Raw genomic sequence first — 20,332 nt, 5'->3', positions numbered from 1 at the left:
CAAACCATATAAACTATTTTTAAAAAGATATAAACTATAGTTATCGATATATATATATATATATATATATATATATATATATATATATAGATAGATACATATATAGAGAGAAAGAGACATATGGCTTTACGTAGCTAACATTCCAGAAGAAATGTTTATAAACTGTCTTTTCTAATTTTCCATTTGTGCTTTTTTTCTTCTTTTTCTTTTTTGCTTTCTGCCTGTTTTTGCGAAATAAATGAATTCCAACACCTCTTACGGGTTCGTAAAATGTGATATCCTGCCACACTCAGGAGACTTAACACTGTTAGTTGCTCTGCAGGCACGGTATCTATGATGCATCCTGTTTTTTTGCTCTGTGGAGCGCACTCATCAGTGAATCACCACGGTCATCATTATTACCAACACATTGCTGAGAAGATGGCCTTTGGCAGGCTGATGGCCCCTGATGAGAGTGTGATCAGAGCCCGTCTACCTTGGTCCTCAGCAGCACACCTCCCCTGCATCCCACTACGTGGTTGCCAAGCAACAGAACTCTGTGGCAGCCTTCGAATTAACGGCGAGAATACTTATGTCAGTACATGGTGTTCTGGCCAAGCCGCAGCAGCCCACTGCCATGCTACAAGCAAGTCGGTTAGAGATTCTCAAAAAAAAAAAAAAAAGAAAGAAATGTCCCACTCAATCACTAGAGGCAAGCAGAATTAGAGAGGCTCTAGAGAAATATGTGTCGCAAAGCAGGGAGGTTGGAGGGGAATGACGAATGAGTATAAAATACTTGGTGATTTACAAGTGTTTGTTTGTGTGGGAGGCGAAGCTGCTGCTTCCAGGCTCCTTCAGCTTAAATTCTCTGTTGTGTCTTTCATGTACAGATGCTGCAGAACAACCACTGTTACTAATATCTCTCTGATGTTCTCCACAAGCTTTGAGTTTGCATAGACTTTTTGGAAGTCCTGTAATGAGCCTGTGATCATCTGTCTTCCTGAAGTAGGACATGTTTTAAGCATTTATCTATTTATTTTTTTTCTTTTTTACTAAGCTTAAGATTCTGTTAAACAAACAAACAGGCAAATGTGGCCTTGACGCACACATGTACATGCAGACATACACACACACACACACACACAGACACTGCTGTTTTAGTTCAAAACCCTGCTTCATTATTGCTAAGAGAAATCCCACTTCTGCATACTTCACCCTCCCTCCCTCATGATCATTTGTAATGACGTGAGAGTTTTATCACCAATTTATGCCTCCTTTAAAATTTCTCCAGATTAGCCAGTTCACAGGTTTATCTCTGTGCACGTAGCTGCCATTGTGTTTCTATGAGAACCTGAAGTTAATTACTATGATTTACTGCTGATTAGAGAGCTGTAGAGAGATTTTGCCATTACATTACCACTCACTGCCAGAAACCCGACCGTGGTTTCCAGGGAAACTGGAAATGTGAAGCTTTTCAATAGACACAGCCACAGCCTAAAGAGCGAGGATTGCCTAAGATAGATTCTTCTAGAGACAAACCTGTAGCCACTGCAATCAGCATCAATCACCGGGGGGAGATGCACGGACAGATGTTTGTCGCAATCGGTGCTGAGATTTGCAATGTTTGACCCAAATCTGAAGAAGAGTTGTGGAGTGGCTTCAGCCTGACTTTAGACTGCTGAGGTATGTCCTAATTTTCTGAGATCTCCTTTTGTAATCATGCTTGTTTTATAGTTACATTTTGAAAACAACTCTGAATTCATGTGCACGCTGTTTGTGTTATGTAATTATGGACTAGAATAGAATTCAGACAGGAGCTGATAATGAGATATTTTTGGGCATGAAGATTTGACTTTGTCTCTTTTTAAAGTATTTAAAAAGATAGTCCTGCGATATTAAAGTAAGTGTGCAAACAATTCTGATCAAGTAGTAGCAGTGATGCTCCTGTGTCTATTTGAATAACTGAATAATATCAATTTCGTTTCGTATCGCATGACAGAATATTTTTATCTTCCGCTTGTGCTTGTGCTTGTTCCCGATGATTAACTGCGCGGACACTTTCACACTGCTGTGTTATTCCTGCAGGTAATTCTAGCCCTTTAATGCGGAGACAGAATGGGAAGCCTTAAGGATGAGATGAGAGGTGTCACGGAGGACCACCAGCCTTGCGAGAAGACGGATAATGGGGGGCGTCCGGGAGGCTCAGATAGCACTGCTGCACCTGAAGGACCTCAACTGTACAGGAGTCAAGAGTCAACCACTCAAGGGGACTATCAGCCGGCACTACAGGGGAATGTCAGCTCTGTTGAGGAGAAAGAGAAAAACCTAATATCTAAAGATCAAGTGCTTTCAGGGGGGGATTATAGCAATGCTGACCTAACAGACACTGAACGAGTTAAAAACTGCACACAGATCGATGCCATGCCTGCAACAGAAGAGCACAATAAAACAACGACAGCAGCTACAAATAACGATGCAAAGGTGACGATCAAGTTTCTGAGTGATGGAGATGGAAAACCTGAAATTCAAGAGGAAAACTTTGAAGATCAAAATCTCAACAGAGGAAAAGATGCAGGAATTGAGAAAATCTCAGTTGCTGTCCCATCAACTCCAGACCCTTATGACCCATGCTCCCCGGCCCCTTTTGGGCAGCACCACATGCGCACACAGGTGAGCCTCGAGGTGGTCCAGTGCTGCTCGGCAGCAACCAGCCCCATGACTCCTCCAGAGGGCAGCCATTCCTTCTTCTTCCCAAGTTCTTTTGGGAAACCTCAAGCCGTGGGCACTGACACTAAAGATGCAGAGTTGCAGGTGGGTCAGCAAGTGGAGTTCTGCTCTGTCGCCACATCCCCCATGACCCCCAAATCCCCATATAGCATGGCTTTCCCAGAGGTTATCGGGAGAGAGCCAGTGCAAAGGGACGAGAAAGTGAAAAAGAATGAGGAGCAGAGGGAGACTGGTCAGCAGGAGACAAAAGTTTCAGCAGATGCTGTGTCAGAAACAACTGAAACTTTAAAATTTACTACATCAAAGGAGATGACTGAGAGTTCCACCAATGGAGTGGATGCTGAGTTAATAGGCGCACATGTAAGTGTGGAGGGTAGCAATCAGCAGTGTAAGCAGCAGAGGATGGGAAGTATGGATCAAGACATTACAATCTTGGTGACCCAGTATGGCAACAATGAGGAGGAAGAAACGGACGAGGCTGAGTCGTTTTTTTATTCTGTTGAACCGGAGATGGTCAAAATAGATGAAGATGAGGTTGGAGAAAGCTGCAGTGATATAAAGAGGAAGGAAGGAAAGTCCTTCAGTGAAAGTGTTCACAGGAGCACAAACGATCCACAAACTAAAGTACCTTCTGCTGCTGTCAGCGAACATCCGAAAACATGCACAGGATCCGAGCAGTCAGAGGTCGAAAACAAAGATGCACGTGAAGAAGAGAGAGTTGTTTCTGCAAAAAAATCCCCCATCCCTGAATCACCGGCTCCCTTTGGCTGCCATAACATCCGCACACAGGTGAGCCTGGAGGTAGTACAGTGTCAGTCTGTGGCCACCAGCCCCATGACCCCACCTGAGGGGGACCAGGCCTTCTATTTCCCCACCTCTTTTGGAAAATGTGGGGCTGTGGGCACAGAGACTAAAGATGCTGAGTTGCAGGTGGGTCAGCAGGTGGAATTTCGCTCTGTCGCTACCGCACCCATGACCCCGAGAACTCCCACGATTATGACTTTCCCTCAGGTCATGAAGGAGCCTAGCATAGAGGAGAAGATAGTGGAGGAGGAAGAGGAAAAGAAAGAAGAGGCAACAGAGGAGAAAGAGGAAAAGAAAGAAGAGGCAACAGAGGAGAAAGAGGAAAAGAAAGAGGAGGCAAAGAAGGAGAAAGAGGAAAAGAAAGAGGAGGCAAAGAAGGAGAAAGAGGAAAAGAAAGAGGAGGCGACGGAAGAGAAAGAGGAAAAGAAAGAGGAGGCAATGGAGGAGAAAGAGGTAAAGAAAGAGGAGGTGATGGAGGAGAAAGAGGAGAAAGTAACCCAAGAGAGAAAGGTGGAGGGAGTTGAAGAGAACACAAAGGAGGAAATCAACTGTAAGGAGAAAGATGAGGAGAAATGCGAGGAGCCAGTGCAGGAGGTGAGCTGGGATGAGAAGGGGATGACGTGGGAGGTGTACGGAGCTGTGGTGGAAGTAGCCGTGCTGGGCTCTGCCATCCAGAAACACCTGGAGAAGCAGGTGAAGAAGCAGAAGAGGCAATCCTCCATGCCACCGCCTCCTCCGCTCAACCCCACAGCTACACCCCTGACCCCCGAGATAGCCCAGGGGGGTTCAGGTAAGGGTCGTGCAGGGAGAAGAGGGGAGCATGATGGGAAAGCGGGCCGACGCAGAAGAAACCCCTTCCGCCTGCTGATGGAGAACATGCAGCAGCCACACTGTTGCTCCAGAGCTCATACCACTGAGTGACAGGAGAGAAAGTTTACATGGGATCTGATACACGTGGTTGTTATCCAGTGCATCCACTGAATGACGTCGTCTCGATGGTGTGAGAAAAAGAAGGACAAAATTCACACCTTCGCTCAAGACAAGCAAGCACAAAAGCATTTAATATGAAGTTTGCGCCGAGAAGCATTAACCGCTGAGAAAGCAGCCATAAATTATGATTTCTCTTTTTATCCCCCACACACCCCACCCTCGCTGATTGGTATCTTATTCACAAATCTCTCTGCACACACCGACAGAGTGATGATGGACGTTTGGGGAAATGAGAGCGATGCGTCAGCGTCATCATCAGCCTGGCTCTCCTCCTTTAGTGTTTTTCGCTGAAACCATCCACTGACTCATTTTAGCTGTTGGTGCTTTTTTTGTTGTTGTTTTTTCCACTCACCTCACACAATGTGAAGCCATGGCAACCAGCTTTTCTCCTGGTTGCTAAAAAGCTTGTTAAGCTTCGACAGAGAGAGAGAGATGATAGTGTAATGACAGGTTTTGAGTGTGATTTGTGACCTGGTGGCCTGGGGGATATTTAAATCGATCAAGTGTTGCCTTGATCTCTTTGTAAGAGGAGTCTCTACTGTCAGTGCAGGCTTTTGTATGTCTTATATATTGCTTTAGATTTGGCAGTGTTTTGACTTGTTTGTATTGTGAAAAGTGTAAAAAAAAAAAAAAGACAAAAAAACTGATGACGCGTACAATCACCTTTCGAGGAAAGTAATGACTCCTGATATCAGGGTATTTTTAGTCATGAGTGCTCACAGTATTTTAATGCCATAATCTGTGATCCTGTTGTAAATTATGCGAAGGCAATGATTTTAAGCGTGTTTTAAACAAGCGGTTGTTACAGTGTCAGTGAATGTCCGTGTTCACCAGCATTAACTTCAGGTCCACATTCAAAGGATCAGAATTTATTCATGGATTGCACTTGTGTTACATTCATTTAGGTGTCAGTAAACAGTGAATAATCTTTTCAATCTGCTGCTTGTTGGAAGTCACTCTGCATGAGTTTTTTTTTTTTCTCTTCATCAAGAATTTCATAGCAAACACTGACAAATTAAAACAGGGAAAGAGAGAGCGAGATTTTGTCAGACACACAGTTATGAATAAGGGTTTCATTCATACACTGACATTTTGAAACCTTTTTTTTTTAAATTTATCTGTTTTTCTTGATTTCTGTGTTGGTATAACTTTAAGAAACAGTTTCTTTCAAAAGCAATTCAAACCCTTTTTAAACCACTGCTTATTATAATAACAAAAATAAAGTGATTCACATGTGCATCAAGCAAGACGTTTGTGTGTTTAACCACTGCTGCTATTCATTTTTTTATACTGCATGGATTGAAACAGTCTCTACAGAAAGATAAAGGAAGAGTTTGATATTTTTAGGCCATCGATATTGATTTCACTTTCATACCTATGTACAAACTATGAGGCTACAGCAAACAAGCAGTTCGCATACTTCAGCTCTCTGACTGGATTGGAATAAGGTCTTTGAAATCATTACACTTTTATACAATTAGATCTTTTTCACAAAATAGGATCCCCCTTTTGGTTCAGTTTTATGCTTGTAAAGGGTGTTTAGGCTTCAAAGTTAAATCTGTAATACAGAAATGGCTATTTGAAGATGAAGTCTTCATCAAGAACTATATAATAAGTTTGATTTGGTATGCCTGATTACAAAGAAGCTACATTTGTCTAGCTGAGGCATCTGGCCTTCACTATTTACATTACAAATCTGTGGTGTCAAATACAGGGTTGCTGTACCCCATGAGGGGGTTGTCAGTGCTTTGGTTTTGGTCAGCCAGGGTCAGTGCTTCATGCAAAGGCTCAGTGTACCCTGGTGGATCCTCTTTCGGATATCGAGCACTTTCCAAGTCAGAGTCGTCGGAGTTGAAGCTTAGATGGCTTTGGTGGAAAAACAAAGAGAAAGAGGGAGACAATATGAACAAATGATCATTTCAAGGTTTTTGATTTAAAAACAACAATCACATGGCATTGCTGGAAGCACAGAGCCAGCTCTGTCACAACATGCTGTAGTGGGCACTCTGTGGCAAAATGTTCACCTGGAAATCATCCCGGTTTATTAACCAGCACAGCTACAGAGTGGTGAGCGCAGCTGCGTTTCACCGTGAGCCACCTTATCAAACTGTGTTGATCAAGCCAGTAACTGCTCTCTGTAGGCAGTGGACCGATTTACAGACAGGGTTCTTTGTTTCCTTGTTGTTTTTGTTTTACCTGTGTTTGTCATCATCAGAGCTGCTCTCTTCTAACTCGATGGTTGTGTCGATGTTCAGGTTGAGCACAGGATTAGCACTATCAGAGAGAAGTGACACATGTTAGAAGGCAAACTTATACATTAGGTTTCATACCATTGCCTATTTCATTTATCTGAATAAGGTTTTGTCTCCTCACCCTTCCATAGTGTACTTGTTGGTTCCAGGTAGCATAAGACCATTTTTCTGGTTGTCATAATTCATACTGGATGCAGATTCTGCAGCTTTAGCAGCCTTAAGCTTCCTTCTGTAGCTGTAGGGTGGAATGATGAGTGGTCAGTACACAGACTCCCTGCTGGTCATAGTTGTTTGAAATCATAGGTATCACATTTTCTTACTTTCTGCGAGTGCAGAGGAGTGAAGTGGTGAGGACAAGAAGTACAATGACAAGGCCTGCCACAATCCCCAGCAGGACATATTTTACTGTGTCCACCGTTTTTTCTTCCTCGGGAGCAGTCCCCTAAAAACAGAGGTTTCAGGTTTCGAGTTTCATATGTAGATTATATTTATACTAACCTCACAATTTTCACATGTCCTTTAATACTGATCAGACTTATCAGACCTCTTACTAATCTGGAGTTAATTGTTTTGTAAAATGAACCAAAGGGATTGCTACTGCTGTCTCCTTTAACCAGATTTTAAATGTCTTTATCCCTGTAAAATATATTTTACTTTACTTTTCTAAATCTACATTAAAAAATTGTTTTTACACCCTCAATATACACAAAGCAATAATTTTGAGTAAAATGCAACTGTAATATATAAAATTTATAAAAAGGTTTATTTATTCAAATAATTAAAAAATGTGACTTCATTTGACAAGATTCCATTAAATGTAGCATTTTACATTGTACTTACGTAATAAAATTCCATGAAAAAATGTACATGTAAAAAATCAGTTACATTTTTTTTTGGGTTTTTATTGATGTTTTTTTGGGGGGGTGGGGGGGGGTCAACACTGATATTAAAGTAATTTAATATAAGTAATTTTTCCATATAGCCAATATAATTCAAATGCACCATCCCTTACATACACTGTAATGTTACATACACTGAGTCATTAATCTCAACGTAGTTACGGCTGTTTCTGAAGATCACGTGATCCACCTTTATGGGAAATCAAATGCCTTTTAATATTTAATAAATATAAATCCTAAATTATTGAAAATTAGGCATGTTTTTTAAAAGTGATACACATGAAACAATTCTGAATTTAACCTGCTGGTGGAGCCAGAGTGCTTGTTGGAGCACACATTGAACTTGGTGAAAAGAATCAGTGAACTATCCCCTGCCCCTGTGCTGACTCTGAAATACTTTGTATTAGACTGCCAACAGCAATTTATCAAAAAAGAAGAATAAAAAAAATGATGACAAAATGACCAAGAAGATATAAAGAAGAGGCAGAAAAATAGTTGGTTTTTTTTGCCGTGTTTAAAAAATAAAACTGTACTTACAATGTTATCTAGCCCAAGCTCTATCAGCTTAGGAAAGTGTTCCGCATCAGAGAGCATTATTTCCACTTGAACAGAGGTAAGGGCCGTTCCATTGGCATAGACAAAATAAGCTACCACAATAGTTTTCTCTGTAGCCCTGAGAGAACCATTAAAACACACACACACATACACATAAATTAAATCAACACATTTCAGCTGTTTAAAACCTAAAACCTGGAGTTGCTGCCATTGACATTTTGTCTACATGTGCAATTGCACCACCTAGTGAGGAAAAACAAAGCATAGGAGTAAGCAAGGAGATATGAAAGGGAACTTACCTGGATGTCTCACTGTTGTAAGGCCTAAGAGCAACAATTTCAACAGCAGCCTTAGTGGCAGTCATAAGTGCTCTAAGAGTCCCAGAAGATGACGGGGGGAAGAAAATGGGTAGATTTAAGTGGTGACTGAATGAAAATTAGCAGATTAGATCAGATATAGTCTTTACTAATGATTCAGACATTACCTCTTGATCTCACTGAGCTTTTTTTCAACCTCAATCTGATTATTTGCAAACCTGAGTTCGACTTTGTAGGATTCATCGACTGTGAAAATCTGCAGTTATAAAAAGAATGCAAACATTGGTGTGTGCTGCAAGTTTTACAGCCTGTTTTCAATATACAACACAGGGTAAGCAAATCCCACGTCACTTACATCCAGCACGGTGCTAGAGGACAGGCCGCCGGGATCAGTCGCAGAGACTGTTACCAAATACTTCCCCTTCAGTGTCAAATCAAGTGTCTGTGTAGATCTGTGGATAGTTGAAGGGAAGCACACCCATAAGAACCATAAAAATGCACCCATGACAATATCATTTTGGAAAAAACAACACGTGCATGGGCTCCTATTATCCCTGCTCGAGTATAAATGTAAATATATAAGTAAAAGTAAAAACACCGACACTTGTGAGAAAAACCAGAGCAGACTGAGTTGTGACTGCAGGAGACGATTTTGTACTCACTGAATAATCCCAACATAGCGGTCATTTTGCTGTGTGGTGACAGCCTCAAACAGTGCCCCCTTGTCACTTATTTCATTGTTGGTGTTTTGGAATTTCACATCTGTCACTTTAAACTCGATCTGACTGTTTATGCCACTGTCACGATCTGTAGCCTATGAAAGACATGAAGTAGAGCATCATGCTTCATGCATCGTTAACATGCCGAAATGAGGTCAGGTGTTTTTGCTTTTCAGTCGTACTCACAGTGACCCCTGCAACTGATGTCCCTTTGCTTGCACTTTCTGACACCACAACTATAAAAGAAGAAGAAAAAAATCAGCGTTGGACTCATATAATGTTTTAAAAATTTAGGGCGATATGTGAAAGAACGTGGCCCTGTTGGTAAGTACTGCAGACGACTGGTTATTCTGAGAGGACTCACCAAACACCTGACTGTCTGAGAAAATGAATTCTGGGGCATTGTCATTGATGTCTTCAATGTTGATCACCATTAGGCCTGAAGAGAAATGACAGTGAACCAGCTTTTATGTAAGCTGTTTGTTTTAATGGCTTACTCTTATTATCAGCAAACAACCCATTACTGACCTGTCGTGGCGCTGTTGTTATATCCCTTCTCTGTGTTAATGTCCACCACCTGAGCCTCTACAATCGCCTGGTCGCATTTTTCATAATCCACCGTGAACTTAGGGTTGACCCTGACCTCTCCGTTTGGATCCAGGACAAACAAGTCGCAGAAATCCAGGCTGTTATTGCATCTGCATTTGACGGATTCCAGCTCAAAGACCAGAGAATGACTCCCGTCTTTATCTTCCGCTTTAAAACTCCCAACAGCTTCCACTACTGTGGTGTTCTCCTTCACTGTCATAGATGCTATTGGCGTGAACTCAGGTCGCTCATCATTTACATCAAGTACATCTACGTCCACCATCACTGTAGCTTTATTTGACTCCAGATCTGCTGCCTCTACCCTCATATTAAACTTTTTGGGGCCTTTCTCATAGTCCAGCTCAATGTCTGGGTCCACAGTGATGTTTCCCATGAAACCTCTTGTGGCAGCGAAGGTTCGAATGATGAAGTTCCCAAAGCTCCCATCGACAATGCTGAAAGAGATGCGATTAAACTCTGCTGTTTGGTCCAAATCCTCAGCTTCAACAGAGCCAACAAATGCACCTGAATGAATGATAAATATGAATTAAAACCCTGACAAGTTAAGTTGTAAACACTTAAAACATTTTGCGGTGTGAAATACTTGCCTTTTTCTCCTTCTTTAACAGAGAATTTGTAAGATGGGGCAAAAATTGTTGGCGTGTTATCATTGATGTCCTGAAATGGATCATAAAGAAGAAGAAACACTGGCAGTCATCAGCTGTACCAGCATTTATACCATCTCTTGTAACTTGGTACTGTCAACTTGCTAAAATACCTACCTGTACATTGATGGTAACTGTGACATTGGTGGATAGCGGGGGTTCACCCTGGTCTGTAGCAGTCACTACAAGTTTAATCTCCCCTTCCAGCATTGGATCCAGGGCCTCACGATCCAGTTCAACATGGTTTGTCAAAACACCGGTTTCAGGGTCTATAGTGAAGTTCTTACTGTATGTGCTTGACACGATACCATACACAATTTGGCTGTTTGGAGTATTGGGCTCATCTCCATCAGTAGCCTGTCCAAAGCAGAGAAACATCAGAAGAGACACTTTTAGGAAGATGATTTTCTTTGCTGATACTGCAAAAATGCAATAAAGCCTGAAAACAAAATTTATGGCCAAATGCTGAATTTAATCCAGTAATGCCATGTATCGTATAAACTTTTAAGGCTACAAAAGTACAATATTGACCAAAACCTCATATATGTAACCTGAAATGTAATTTCTTTTTTAATATAATTTGTCAGAAGGTCCAACAAACATTCCAGTTTCAAAAAAATACAATTTTCTGGAAATGATTTCATGGATCAGCCTTGACAGGGTTAAGTCATTTGATTAAATGTACATTTTTGATGTAATGTTGTTACATTGTGTAAAACAGTGTAAAACATTTATTGGAATCTGGTCAAATGAAATGTACCTGATTGGTATACATCTAGTTTATACCAAGCATATTTTCCTTAATAATTAATAATTTATTTCAGTCACATTTAAATTATTTTAAATTAAAAGTGATGTTTCATATTTATGATGACATGTTTTGACTGTGTATGCATTTGAAAATTATAACTCCCTGTCAATTTCTTGGAAAGTTTTTTTAAAATAATATTTTAGTCCTGGCTACACACTTTATTCATGTCACATGACAGGCCATGATATTGGGTGATGCAAATTTCTCCAGAAATGTATGTTTGGATCAGACTTCACTAGACTCTTATACATATGCTAAATCCATATTTCTTAATTTTAATGGAATTTAGCAGATTTTAAAAATATATATATGTTATTAAAAAGCTCTGAACTAAGAGTTTAAGGTCAGATACAATGCACTGTAAAAAAAAAATATCCTAATATAAAAGTATTTTACTGTGTATTTTACAGTTTTGTACTGTTCTTCTAGAATATCATTAAATCTGCATCAATAGACTGTGATTTCACATTTCAAATGTAAATTAACGTAAAATTACTGTAATGTAATAAAACATAATTTTCTTGTTTTTTAAATGTATTTGTGCATATTTAGATTGTTAAAATACATTCACAAATATTTGTCCGTTATTTGAAAGATTGGACTGTTAAATTCAAATGTAATGCTATGGAAAAATATATAAAATTATTCTTATAAACTTTTTTTAGAAAGTTGGCAGTTCGCCTTGTAATCAGAAGGTTGCCGGTTCGAGCCCCGGCTCGGACACTCTCGGTCATTGTGTCCTTGGGCAAGAAACTTCACCTACCACCTACTGGTGATGGCCAGAGGGGAATTATAAAGTGGAATTGTAAAGCGCTTTGAGGGTTTCAAAATGCGCTATATGAATGCAATCCATTATTATTTAAACCAACTCTTAACTGTATATTTCTGTACATTTAAGTATCATTATTCATATTGCCGCATTCATTGACCTTGTTTATAGGTAATTTCATTGTTTAATCACATTAAATTGTTCCTAATTTAATGTTTAAAAGCACTTGAAAAAAGCAAAATCCCATGTAAAATTAGGGCAACAAATTGTATTTTCATTACTGGAAATAACCGTATTTTTATGAGTAAGTTATTTTCTGTTATTTTATGGTATTGTTTTTTGGCGCCCAGCTGCCGGAATATTACTGTTTTTTTAAAGATTTTTTTCTAACAGTGTGACTGTTGTTCCATATAAACCCTTCACTTTGAAAATTATGACCATAGCTCATGAACTTTTTGCTGTCTCTGCCTACCAACATTAACATGCACAATAAAGCGCTTTTCATTTTTCAGCAACATGAAACCTGTTATTTGTGTTCATGTCTTCTAGGCTCTTCAAAGTAGAAGTGATAAGTAAATGTATGTATGAGAAGTCTTGAGGCAACTGTTGTTGTGATTTGGTGCTATATAAATAAAGCTGAATTGAATGGAATGGAATTGAAGTCATTGCCTTTAAGCAGTTAATTCCTGCCAGCCAATGGGGATGCCTTTATTAATGCATATAAAGACTATACTACACTATTATTTGATAGCCCCACCACCACCACCTGCTGCTGTTTTCCCCCCCAAAATGAAAAAAATAAATTAATCAAAATTAATTTGACAGCTATTGTCCTTAGTGCTCACCCTGCCAAACTTACCTCTATTTTGACTTCAAGCTCTTGGCCCTCTCTAACAAAAGCCACGTAAGAATCTCTGTTCATGACTGGAGGCTTGTCATTAATGTCAGTCAGTGTGATCTCCAGTACTGTAGAGCCAGGCTTGCCATCTGTGTCTCTGGCCTGTAGGGTCGCTGTATACAGAGATCTGAGCTCACGATCCAGGAGCTCTTGGCTTTTCACATAAACTTTGCCTGTGCGTGACTCCACGTCAAAGTAAGGTAATCTGAAACATAGCATAGACTGTTGGAGAGGTGTTGCGTGCAAGACAAAGACAGAATTACTGCAGCAGGCCACAAGTGAAGACGTACATGCTGTCGGGAAAAAGTTTGTATGTCAGGTTGCCTTTATCCATTGTGTCTGGATCATCTGCCTAAAAGAGAGAAAACAAAACAACGTGTGAGAGTTTCTGAAACAAAAGAATAAAAGCTCCGGATGTCTGAGAGAGAATTCAGACTGCAAGGAACTTACGGTGATTATGGCCAATTCTGTCCCAATGGGTGAATGCTCTGACACATTTAACCTGTATGTGTCCTGTTTGAAGGTTGGACTGTTGTCATTGGCATCCTTGATGTTTATAGTGACTTGAGCAGTGGAGCTGAAGGCGGGTTTATATTGATCTACAGCAGTCACCTGCACCATGATATGAGCAACTCATTGGAATTGTAAAGAGTTTTAAAAGTCACAAACATGAGTGGTATTGGCACATGCAATGGTTTGTATGTATATATATGGCTTATTTTAATTACATTTTTACCTGCAAAGTCATTTGCCGTTTTTTTTCAAAATCCAGATTTTCGGGCTGCCTGATCATGATCTGAACGATGCTGTCTACAGTGGTAAATTGAGGTTCCACAGAAAACACGGCTTTGTCCTGTCCATCCAAGATTAGCTGAGTGTTGGAAATCTGTAAAATCCCAGGACCCAAAAGTTTTATGTTTGATCCATAATGTTACACAGAGCTGATATTGATGGGGGGGGGACTGGAGACCTCATCCTATAGATGATGAATGGTCTGTTTCCTTACCTTGTCGGGATCTTTGACAGTCATGCCGATGTTAATAAATCCCAGTGAGTGCTCCAAGATCTCACCAGTGAATTCAGTTGCTGTTACACAGTCGTCCCCTGAGTCTCCACACTTGTAAAACTCTGGCTTATTGTCATTGTCATCAAGGATGTTGATCTGCACAGTTGTTGTGACGCTGGCACGAACCCCGTGGATGTTTTCTTTAGACTCAGTGGCCTTAAATAGGCCAAAATGAATTTTATTTTTTCAATATTCAAGATATTGTTAAAAAGATTAAATATATTTAATATTTCTCAATATTTTTTATGATTAATTATAATAATAATATTAAATTAAATGGTCTAAAGAAGAAGATCATAAATGTTTTTGTGGGGGGTTTTCTTGCATCATTGAGAAGTTGCTCCTGTGTAATGGTGGGTTCCACCATGACACCATCTGCTCTTTGTTTTCAGCGACCCTGAGCTCAGCCTCCCATTCTGCTCACACCAGTTCCCATCTGTATTTTGAATGTGCTCTCTAAGGTCACTGTAAACACCTTCAAAAACTGCTACTAGTGCAACTTTGGTGAAAAACTGTTATGCAAAGTTAAAAAAAAAATCCCCCCAAAACAATGAGAAAACATTGTCACCATTAGTTTCATGAGTTTTGTGAAGATTTGTCTTCCTCAACCTTCAAAATGGTCTTATCACAGTTTATGTCATGTTTGCTTGAGTTGTAAAAACAACCTTTGATTTGGGTTCTTAAAGACGCTCCGTCTTTAAGGAAGTTTCTGGTGCTACACAGAGAGGTTCAACCTGCCTTTCATTGCTGCTAGGTCTTATTAAGATAAGAGAATTTTATACTTGCTGGTCAATACGTCATAATGATTCTAGGGAGTGGTCTTGTTCTGTGTTAAGTCTTGACAAAATGTTGAGTTATTCCTTTAAATCTTAATACATAAAACTAAAAAATGAGTGACTGAAAAATGTCAGAGAAAGCTCAGTTTGGTCACAGTGAAACTGTAATGTGCTGTAATCTGTATGAACTTCATGTGATAACTTTAGTTAGTACTAATGGACAAGCTTACTGTAGTAACACACACAGAGAGAAGGAAATTGACAATGAAATAAAAATGTACCTTCACAGTCAGAGTTACAGTGTCACCAATAACTTCTCTGTCAATTTCTGACAGTACAGATATGACACCATCACTGGTTGAGATTTTAAACAGGCCAGCTTCTGATGACTCTGTAAAATAATGTGGAAATTACATATTATACTACCACTCACAAGCTAAAAGCAAAAAAAATACTGTAGCTTACCTTCAATGCTATAGCTGATTGCATCACTGACTCCTATGTCTGGGTCCACAGCAGTCACTTTAAGCACAGATGTGTCCTATCAAAGGAAAGAAAATGTTTATGAAATGTGAAGCATTTGAAAGTCTTTTATAAAAAATATGTCAACTCAAAGCAGGCTCAGTGCCTTCTATTACCACAGAAGTGTGGTAATAGTAACAAACAAACTGTAACAAAAAGTTGTCAAAGTCTTTGTATACACTGGGTCATATATTGTACTATCAGAAAAATCTTTGTTTGCCTTACAATAATTCTTTGAAATCATTGGTCAGGTTTAGCAGCACTCACCACAGGTGAATGCTCTCTAACACTTCCAACATAGGGAACGCCGATGAACTGAGGGTCAAGATCTGGGACATCCTCAACAGTAACGAAGGAATAAACAGTCTTCGACAAGTATTCTGTATCAGATTTATGACACTTGCCTCCACCATCCTGTTAGAAAACATTTTTAAAAATCTCTTAGTTTTTTTGATGATCAGATAAATCTAGAATACATTAAAACAGATTAAATATAACAGATAAACATGACACCTAAACTCAAAGATGCTGAAAATGTGTTATTCACTTTTGACAGGGCTATCAAATTATAAAAAACAAACAAAGTAAGTAAATAGTATGACCACTGTTACAATAAGCAAAGGCTTGTGACTGTGACTTTCACATAATTAAATTAATAGTGAATATTCATCATTTCTCTTTATCAAACTGACAAAGCAACATAATTTTTTATGCCTGAATGCTCTAGCTTCATTTACACTTTCTTATTAGGAGTAAATAACAGCGCAATTCACTGCTTAACAAACAAAAATCTGACTCTGGATGTTACAATATGCCCCCGTGTGTTATGTTACGTTAGCGGTTAGTTGTTTTAGTGTTCTTAGCTGCAGGTTTATTTAGGAGGACACATATAAAGTTATGTTTCAATTGTTTTGGAAACATCTCTAATCGATTTCTTATCAAACAGTTATATAAGAAAAATGGCGCCAGTCATATATCTGTTTATTATGATGTTTCAGCAGCACCAGAGTGGGTCAAAGAACCAAAGCAGAAGGAAACAGCTAGCGTGCTTCTCGTTAAACCAGTAGCGGTCTAAAGGTCACAAAACTGCCAACCCATCACACTAAAGGTCACTTAAATTGTGTACTTATTTAATTATTATAATTTAATGATTTACAATGTATTTAATTATATTTATTTATCTACTATCCACAATCTAAAATGTAAAAATAAAAAGCAGCATTTGAACAAAAGACTGGCTGATACAGATACAAGGAAGGGAAATTCACAACATGCCAAACTTTTCCTTTAAGAAATTAGGAACCACAAGAATATACAAAGCTGCTTTAACGTTAGGGCAACCTTTGCTATTTACACTTTTCTTTAACCAATATTAGTATCATAAGGTAACGCATGTTTAAACTTGAACAATCATACTTACACTGGCATTGATCTTCAGCCGATAGTAAGTACTCAGTGAGGTATAATTCAGGGGCTTGATCAGTTTGACATCACCACTTTCTCTTACAATGCTGAACAGACTAAACCCATCATTTGGGATTACCTGGAAAAAACAGGTAAACAGTGCTTTACAGGTTCATGGAACACCTCTATTGAATATCATTACATTTTATGTTTTCCTAAAGGAAGCTTACTTCATCAATGGCATATGTAACAATGCCAGCAGTTCCTGTATCAGCATCACTGGCTGATGCTTTAAACAAAGTTGTGCCTACAGGAGTATTCTGTTGATAAAACAGAAAAACAAAACAGAATTATAAAAACAGAAATTATTCACTTCGTAAACAAATGATTGTGTTTATTTTTTCCTTGATGATGAGCCAGTGGTAAATGGACTGCTTCTTTCATAGCACTTTTCTACTCTATCTGAGCACTCAAAACACTTTATAAAACATGCAACCCATTCATACAAATACTTTTTTCCTATGCTGCAGTGCAGTCACACTCAAATGAATGAATCAGAGAGCTACTTGGGGTTAGCATATTTGGCATGCAGCCTGAAGCAGCCAAGGATCAGACCGGTAAGCTTCCAATTAGGAGATGACCTGAGCTAGAATAACCCCAAAGAATGCTTTTCTCTCGCAGCAACATGAAATGGTTAAATGGACATTATTTACTAACAAGTAAGATGCTGTGACAGAAAAAAAAATCACAAAACCATTTGTATAGTAATTCATTTAAATATATTTGCCTTACTTCTGGAACACTTGTGTCATAAGAAGGCCTCTGAAAGGTGGGTGCGTTGTCATTGGCATCAAGTAATATTATGGTTAAGTCTCCGGTTCTCTGTAACACATGATGCACTCTGTGAATATAATGGACAAACTGGCATTAAAGAAATAAATTTTACTAAGTTAGATGTCACTTACATAATTAGGGCCATCGGAAACACCAGCTTCAAGTGTCAAATACCCTGGAGAAATCTAGAAGAGAGAATTGATCAAATGTATAAGTGCACATGCTTAACCGAAATTGTGTTTTTTCCAATAAAGGGTCGCTGCTCTATGTCTGCCACACCTCTCTATCAAGAGGCCTTGCAACAGATACAACCCCTGTAGATTCTTCAACTCTGAAGTTTTGAGCATTGGGCCCAATGAGTGTGTAAGTCAGTCTGTCACCATCTGGATCTGATGCAGTTATAGTAAATCCCGGTTGATCTGAAGAACAACAACATGGAAACATATATTAAAAGAAAATGGGCAAAAGAGACATATTACAAACATGTTTTAAAAAAAAGAAGTTAAAACAAATTTAACATACCAACAGGGGTGTCTTCACACACTTCATAAACAAGTTCGGTGAATTCAGGACTGCTATTTGCTGCATAAGATTTGAAGATTAAATGTTGACATGAAGATAAGAAAAGCAAAAATGAATCATCAAACATCAAATGAACACACACCATTAGTTAGGCTGATCAGGCATAATAACAGTATGCTTCCTGCAATCCGCTCCATGCCTGCGAATCAAAAGAGACAATTTTATAAAAGTAGCAAATATTTGATTTTTGTTCTTAGTGTCACCATGAAATGGTAAAACCTTAAAGACAATTGCTCAGTTCACTTATCAGTATGCTAACAGGTTCATAATGACAATGTTCAGTTATTGGTTTTTACACTGACCACCTTACTAGTTATTAGTTCTAATCGCAAATTCTAGCTGAGGCAAAAAAAAAATTTAATCTTTAGAAAAACAACAAAATCATTAAATGTCATGATGCAAACAGAAATATAAGAAGGTGAATCACATACTGGATGACGCTGGTAGTACGCAGCTCTTGTCCTGATTTTTGTAGGCTGAAATTCAGCAGCCAATTGTTATTACAGCCACACCCAAACTGTTCACGGCATAGCAGGTGGTGAAAACACCTGGAAATCTTTGTTTACAGAGAGAACACAGCAGAACCTTTTTATAATATGAAACCTCAAACATTTACATTTTTGCTGTCCCCTTATATTAACTTAAAAAAGTGGACACCGTATTTTGACTATTTTTTAAAAACCCACTTTGGAACTTTGCATTAAGCTTTAAGTAATTTTACATACATTTAAAAAAAGATGTAAAGACAGTTTAGTTCATTTTCAACTGTTAAAAAATTTGGTTGGCAGTTTTACACTTTGATGATGATGATATATATATATATATATATATATATATATATATATATATATATATATATATATATATAACCTTGAATAATTAAGATATAAAAATTAAGAATGACCTCATATAAACAAGTCTTTACTTGAATATGTAAGCCCTTTGTTTTAAGGGCTTTACCACTTTTTTTCGCTACTGTTCTAGGAAAGAAAAAACACCAAAAAAACTGATCAGCTTATTTCAGGTTTCAGGTGTTCGAAGCAACACACTGGATTGATATTACGTATTGTTCGTTATTATCTTCTTCTTTTCTTAATTATCTAAACATTATATAGTAATTACATAGTAACTAAATACATATACTAATGCTCTAAAAAATAAATCCAAATGCATAAGACAAACTTACCAGCCAACATTCACAGAGGGCTTCTTCTTTACTGATGTCTGGATGAGACCTTTGACTCTTGTTCCTCTTAGTGATTGTCGTCTCGCAGCAGTAAATATAAATGATTAACATGCACCAGTGACGTCCAGCAAATATGATAGCATTTTAATCCACTTCCTTGTTTGCTTGTTAAAAAAGAAAAAAAATGTTTTAACTGTTTTCTAATAAGTAAAACAGAAAAACTTCACACAGTTGAAGCTGGTCTCAACTATGACTTCACGCTAGCTGTTTAAGCGTAGAAACAAGCTCCTCACCAGTAACAAATGGCACTGAGCCATACTGGGCCACAAGTGTCCAAACGAGAACCCCACAAGTATCTGAAATGCCCTTTTGTCTAAATGAGTGGTGCTGCTGTCATGGCAACAATACTCTTCTGATTGCTTAGGTTTGGAAACCCAGGGCTTACTAATGCCCATGCCTTCAGAACCAATCAGAGATTCAGTCCCTTATCCAGAAACTACAGTTCCAGGCCCTAATGAGCTCTTCCCAGTGAAGCTCCACAACCCATCCAGTCTACTCTACTCATTAAAGGGTATCACACAAAGGATTATGCTCTCTTGTATCCACTGGCTTCATTCATAATGAGGCAATATACTGAAAACAACATCTTCACTGTGACTGAAACAAATGCCAGTAAATTAAGTGTTGAGAATGGGGCTATTAATAAAAATACATTTGAAAAACACTAGCATGAACAAATGTGCAGAATGCTCAAAAGAAAATTCCTGATATACATGTTATATATATCAGACAAGTTTCTTATTTATTTCTGTCAAAAACAAATTAAATTTAAAGAAAAAGAAACACACAGCCTAAAGATATATCTTACTTGTGGTAATATCTAATGTAACACTGACTTTATTCAGTGGTTTACTGAATAAGCAAAATATATATATATATTTGCATATTAGTACAAAAGAAGTTTGCTACAGCTTTCCAAGAGTCATTTG

General features: G+C 38.5%; 2 protein-coding genes across 3 annotated transcripts; one reads left to right on the top strand and one right to left on the bottom strand.

Moving 5' to 3' along the window:
• The first annotated feature begins 1,271 nt into the window (after positions 1–1,271).
• On the top strand, positions 1,272–5,743 carry gprin1 (G protein regulated inducer of neurite outgrowth 1). Its single transcript, XM_085475371.1, has 2 exons — positions 1,272–1,662; positions 2,065–5,743. Exon 2 carries the CDS (start codon positions 2,095–2,097, stop codon positions 4,429–4,431), a length of 2,337 nt encoding a protein of 778 aa, XP_085331497.1. The 5' UTR covers positions 1,272–1,662; positions 2,065–2,094; the 3' UTR covers positions 4,432–5,743.
• cdhr2 (cadherin related family member 2) lies at positions 5,440–19,679 on the bottom strand. Of its 2 annotated transcripts, none has more exons than XM_085475359.1 (31): positions 19,344–19,679; positions 18,589–18,713; positions 18,240–18,296; positions 18,098–18,157; positions 17,855–17,994; positions 17,707–17,760; positions 17,534–17,623; positions 16,972–17,061; positions 16,758–16,880; positions 15,605–15,751; positions 15,281–15,356; positions 15,097–15,206; positions 13,980–14,195; positions 13,710–13,859; positions 13,424–13,585; positions 13,264–13,325; positions 12,935–13,178; positions 10,613–10,852; positions 10,439–10,508; positions 9,771–10,355; positions 9,607–9,681; positions 9,429–9,478; positions 9,186–9,337; positions 8,879–8,975; positions 8,691–8,779; positions 8,506–8,577; positions 8,189–8,324; positions 7,073–7,194; positions 6,874–6,987; positions 6,697–6,774; positions 5,440–6,366 (listed from the first exon to the last, which is right to left on the bottom strand). In XM_085475359.1, exons 3-31 carry the CDS (start codon positions 18,292–18,294, stop codon positions 6,189–6,191), a joined length of 3,837 nt encoding a protein of 1,278 aa, XP_085331485.1. In that variant the 5' UTR covers positions 18,295–18,296; positions 18,589–18,713; positions 19,344–19,679; the 3' UTR covers positions 5,440–6,188. The 2 variants fall into 2 exon arrangements, with proteins under 2 accessions (XP_085331485.1, XP_085331477.1); XM_085475351.1 differs by having other exon boundaries at positions 18,589–18,633.
• Positions 19,680–20,332: the final 653 nt, after the last annotated feature.

Source organism: Copadichromis virginalis, linkage group LG2 (assembly GCF_057382275.1).
Source record: "Copadichromis virginalis isolate Kocher_CV1m ecotype Utaka linkage group LG2, C_Virginalis_male_GT1.1, whole genome shotgun sequence".
In the NCBI taxonomy this organism is placed as follows: domain Eukaryota; kingdom Metazoa; phylum Chordata; class Actinopteri; order Cichliformes; family Cichlidae; genus Copadichromis; species Copadichromis virginalis.
This window is presented reverse-complemented; position numbering and strand designations above follow the sequence as displayed.

Bases quoted from the DNA above. Each gene is read 5' to 3' on its own strand.
- gprin1 (XM_085475371.1), top strand. From the start codon at position 2,095: ATGGGAAGCCTTAAGGATGAGATGAGAGGTGTCACGGAGGACCACCAG.
- cdhr2 (XM_085475351.1), bottom strand. The intron at 13,860-13,979 runs GTAAGGAAACAG...GGGATTTTACAG, and splicing joins CTGTCAAAGATCCCGACAAG to ATTTCCAACACTCAGCTAAT. The intron at 13,326-13,423 runs GTAAGTTCCTTG...TCTCTCTTTTAG, and splicing joins CAGAATTGGCCATAATCACC to GCAGATGATCCAGACACAAT.